This window comes from Eucalyptus grandis, chromosome 10 (genome assembly GCF_016545825.1).
Source record: "Eucalyptus grandis isolate ANBG69807.140 chromosome 10, ASM1654582v1, whole genome shotgun sequence".
In the NCBI taxonomy this organism is placed as follows: Eukaryota; Viridiplantae; Streptophyta; class Magnoliopsida; order Myrtales; family Myrtaceae; genus Eucalyptus; species Eucalyptus grandis.
This window is the reverse complement of record NC_052621.1, coordinates 12758310-12763364: the sequence shown is the minus strand read 5'-3', so window position 1 is coordinate 12763364 and position 5055 is coordinate 12758310. Positions and strand designations below refer to the sequence as shown.

Below are 5055 nucleotides of genomic sequence, written 5' to 3'. Positions count from 1 at the left end.
CCCAATCTCTCTCTCTTCCCCGCGAGCTCCCCCATCTCCTCCTTTTACAGACACCGACGACTGCTGTCAATATCCTCCATCTATGGGCATGCTTCTAGGTCCTTGCCATCTTGTTGTTCTCGTCAGATTCGTCTAGATTTCCGGAATCTGTTGATAGTGAAGGAACCACCTCATCTACGAGGCTCGACGGGGGGTGTAAATGATGCCAACGACGAAGCCTTGGTCACAAGTGTACAGATTTCCAGATTTGGATCTAGAGCCCAATATAACGTTGCGCTGGAATCCTTGTCGTTGCCTCGCCACTCCACCTCGTGTTGCTGCAACGATCGGCTTGAACAGCAGAGGGAACATGAGCCCAGTTTTCGTCCGTCTGCTTCCCAGGCATCCTCCACTTTTTCATCATGGCCTGCTCACGTGTTTGCTTGAAAAACAAAGAATGAGGGGGATTTGTTCCTTTTGGTTTGTCCAATGAGAATACCCTCCCACGATATGTATGGGCTCCAAAGGGAGATCCCCTAGTCGATACCTTGCCTACGCTAGCCTTGGCTATGTTGTTTTTGCTTAGCGTGCTTGTAGAAGCGGTAGCATGGCTCTAGATCTAGCAATGGAGGAGCCTGGTCACGAGTCTCGTGGGCTCGGGGATGGTGCGGTTGTGAGCCACCGCGATGATAGAGGGAGTGGCTTGGCCATGGCCACCGGCAGAGTGCTCGGAAGGGAGTAGGAAGAGAGAAAAAAGGAGGGAGGCTTTATTATTATTATTATTATTATTATTATGGGATAAGTATATTATAAGTCCTATGACTTGTTATGAAAATACAATCAAGTCGTAAAATATTTAAAAAGTGCATTTAAGTTCTAAAACTTGTTATAAAGTGCAATTAAATCCTAAAACTTTCAAAAAGTACGATTAAGTTCTAAAACTTATTAAATTTGTCAAATCAAATCCTTTCATTATTGTCACTTTTTGAAAGTTTAAACTTTTATGATAAGTTTTATGATTTGATTGTATTTTTTGAAAGTTTTAGAATTCAATTGCACTTTTATAATAGGTTTTAGGACTTTCAATACACTTATTTTTTTTTTAATGCCCATGTTATTGACTGGTAGTTATTTTTTTTATGGCTTTCAACAAAAAAAATGCATACCGCATTAACCTATGACAATACCTTCCCCGTTTAATGGAGCTGAGGCCAATCCTTTGGGGTTCACACATGATCCATCAGGGCCAGGAAAGTAACCCCAACCTACACGTCAAGGCTTGTTTTCAAGATGGCACTTTTGTCATCTGGGCAAAAATCTGTAAGCTGCTTGATTCATGATGACTGGCAAATCCATTAGTGCGATTGCCCATCCATCCGTGTAGACTCTTTACATATACTGCTTCTTAACCACGATGGAACCCCGCTTCGGGACCGTACCTTAGATTTCACATCCTTAAGAGATGATCGGTTGGTCGATGATCGTGGACGCAAGCCAATATCTCTGTTTATTATATATTTAGTGTCTTAAATACTTGAATAACAAATATGATCGATTTGACGTAGATAATACTCACACTCGGTCAAGCTACTCACTCAGTTGACTGCTCCATGATAATTCAGGAGGAAAGTGAAGCTTTTTACATAGACTTAGCAAGTGCAAGCTTTTCGAAATGTGCCCTTAACATGCCTGCTAGAGCAGTCCTAACTCCCCGTGAAAACGACCAGATCAATTTCTGAACGACAAATGAATATGAACAGAGGTCCCTTCCTCAATCACATAACGTCCAATTCAGCTGTAAAGATAGAAGAACCTCATTAAGCAGCATGTTTTGATGTGAAGAATAGACTGTAAAGAGCAGACGACAAGAGCTAATACATTCTCCTTGGTCATATTGCTAGCATTCGACTTCTCTTTTAAGAAAAAACAAAAGATGTACATGAAAGTGACCCTGTTAGGACAAGCAAAGAACCGACATTGACAGAATCATTCATCTTGCGATACACATAGTTGTGATCATTTTATCCCAAAATGAGAATTTACAATGTACTGTACTGACTCCCGGCCTTTCTAGAGTCTTATTCAATATGCCAAAACTATGGCAATTGGAATCACTTTTCCCCCTTCCATCCATAGAGGCACTGTGTTACTGCAGCAGACGTTCACACAGAAGCATAAAAGCGAGCATCGCTATTCATCGATTAAGAAGACAACTTCATTCTCCTTCACAAAGCTGTGAAGAGTGTGATCCACCACCTGCATGGAAAATGATAACTGTGCTGTAGCGTGTCTGTCTCTTAGATGAATTCTTCTCATGGACATAAGCATGTGATGAGAATGGACAAAATGCCAGAGAAGTATTATAGAGTCAAGAAAAACAGAACCTTGACAACTTAATCCACATATTGCTCATTGAGGGATAAAAGTATTGAAAATAACAGAGGGATCGAAAGAAATGGAAAACTCACATTGGTATTACTCAGTTCTAAGTTGTAGAAATCCATTTTGTCCGCCCGAAACAGGGGCCCAGCATGCCATGTGCCCCAATGGAGCTTCACAAATTTGGAACCAGAAATTCTGAACACATACACGTCGTCCAAAGCGGGAGGCACATAGAAGTGACCACACCGAGACTGCTTTAAGTTTTCGGTAGCTTCATCTTTCACTTCCCCTGGAGCTGCGATGGACGGTTTAGCAACACCAAGATACCAGGGATGCCCCCCAATTGAACCAAGACACTGGGTCACGCTGGCATGGTGTGTAATGTCAGAAAACTTGAGTGGTCGGTCTTCAAGATGCATGATGTAAAACCTGTTACAACAGATAATGCTCTGAATAATTCGGACATAGTTTCCACCAAAAAAATATAGAATAAGCACCAATAGAGGCAATGAAATATGCCATCAGCAGGGGAAGACAAAAAGATCAATTACAATTACTACAACTGTGTACGCATAGATTGTTACCCAATTCTCTTCCTTCAATGAAAATCCATAGTATGCCAACACAAAATTAATATAATGATTAGAGTGTCTGACATTTCCTTTCCCAATTAGCAAGAGAACCTGCACATTCTTCGCTTGCCAATAGAACATTATGAAATTTCAGCGCATGACTAGCTTTGGGGCTGTGTATCCACCCCTCTCGTTTAAGAATGCATATGTTGGATCAACATAAAAACCAAAAAAAGGGAAAAGGGATCATTCACTTTGTCAAGGAAGGAAATATAAAGCAAGTAAGCATTCACCCTCTCTTTTTAGCAACACTTCAGGGTTAAAAAGAGAAAATTACGGATACTTCATCGATATACAGGACCAAAAGTGGACTCAAAATGCAACTAAACAAGTCCACACCCAATTTCCCTCCTCCATCTGGAAAACCACTCGAATTTCCAAATGTCTCCTGCTTGACATATCAAAGAATTTTAAACAAGCAACCGATAACAAAAGGAGCCGTTGGGCAAACCCTTCTACGTAAATCCACTGGTCAATAAATAATCACTATAACCATTTCACAATAGAAACGCAACTGGCATGTGAGATTGAACATGAAAATGAGAATCCTTGGCATAGGATTTTCATTCCGTTGCCCATTTGCCTAGACAGACCACCGAAACATTTAATCAAACAAGTGTCAGGTGCACTTCGTGGCTAGCTCAGACTCTGCATAACCAAACAAAAAATGACTTTTCCCCCTTAATTCGCATATGGGTACTGCAAATTCCTACCGATCATCAAACGAAGCAACCCATTTACATCGAACCGGATTCCAACCCATCTACTTTCAGAGTGTTTTGCGACGAGATAGCAAAAGAAAAACCTGGGAATCCCACGGCTGAGGTCGAGCTGCGCGTCCTTCGGGCCGAACACGTCGCCGTCGGGGGACGCCTCGATGACCTGGCCGAAGTCCCGGAAGGTCTCGGGGGTCGCTTCGATGGGTTTCAGCTTCACCTCCCTCATCACGCCCACGCTCGCCGCGGCGCTCGCTCTGCTTCTGCACAGCGGATTGCCGCGACGACGTCGTCGATGGAGAGACGGAGGGAGAGGGAAGGAGAGAGCCAGGGACATGGACGCCTGTGGCGTTGTTCCCTCGCCTGAGCCGCCATGGATAGACCGGCTTCCAGCTCGCATGGGCTGGGCTCATGTTTCTTGGCTAGCACGGCCCAGCCCGGCCCATGCCCAACTTAGACTGCCCAATGCTGTGGTTCTTGGGCTCTAGTGGGCCCAAGCTCACTCTCACTGCCTTTTTTTTTTTCTTTGTATTTGGTTTCCTTTATTTTTAATTTTTTCGTTTTTGCATATTGATTTTCTTTCCATCTTTATTTCTTTTTTACAATTTCTGCTTATATTTATTATGTTATTGTTATGTATACTTTGTACTTGCTTCGAGTTTGGTTGCATCGATACTTGTTACATCACAAGTGGGAAAATTATCAAAAAAGTTCTAAATTTATTACAATTATGATAATTCAGTTATAAACTTCTTTTACTAATTTAATTATAAATATTTTGGACTTGTACTAATTCAATTATACATTTTTCTATCAATTCAATCAATTTTGGCAAGACATCCGTTTGACGTTGATTTGAACAATTTTTAATAATAATTATTTTTGTTATTTTTTTATTTTTTTCTCCACAATGTCTAGTGAGGGACGTGAAGGGCAAAGGCAGCCATGGCCTTGCCCGCAGCCCCTAGGCCTTGTGCCTAGATCGCAAGAGAAATCATACCAACTTATAAGAGCCACGCACACACAACAGTCTAGGCTTGAGCCCAACCTTGCTGGCCATGGATGAAGGTGAGCATGGCCTCATTGCCGCATAATAGGCTCACGAAGCCCTTGTCGACCATTATGAGGAAAGAAGAAGAAGAAGAAGAAGAAGAGAAACAAGAAAAGAAAAATAAAAAGTTTCAAAAAAATAAAATATTACTAAAAAGTTATCCATGTTAATATTAACTAGACAAAATTTGCGAAATGATTGAACTAGCATAAATACAAAATGTTTATGATTGAACTGGCCAAAAAAATAAAATTTTGAATTAAATTGATACAATTGTAATAAATTTATGACTTTT

General features: G+C 41.3%; 1 protein-coding gene across 3 annotated transcripts; it reads right to left on the bottom strand.

Moving 5' to 3' along the window:
• Positions 1–1561: 1561 nt before the first annotated feature.
• On the bottom strand, positions 1562–4054 carry LOC104421819. 3 transcript variants are annotated; one of them, XM_039303155.1, is made up of 4 exons: positions 3799–4054; positions 2448–2790; positions 2126–2235; positions 1786–1994 (listed from the first exon to the last, which is right to left on the bottom strand). In XM_039303155.1, exons 1-3 carry the CDS (start codon positions 4044–4046, stop codon positions 2170–2172), a joined length of 657 nt encoding a protein of 218 aa, XP_039159089.1. In that variant the 5' UTR covers positions 4047–4054; the 3' UTR covers positions 1786–1994; positions 2126–2169. The 3 variants fall into 3 exon arrangements, with proteins under 3 accessions (XP_039159090.1, XP_039159089.1, XP_010032235.2); XM_039303156.1 differs by lacking the exons at positions 1786–1994; positions 2126–2235 and adding an exon at positions 1562–1774; XM_010033933.3 differs by having other exon boundaries at positions 1794–2235.
• Between the last annotated feature and the right edge of the window lie 1001 nt (positions 4055–5055).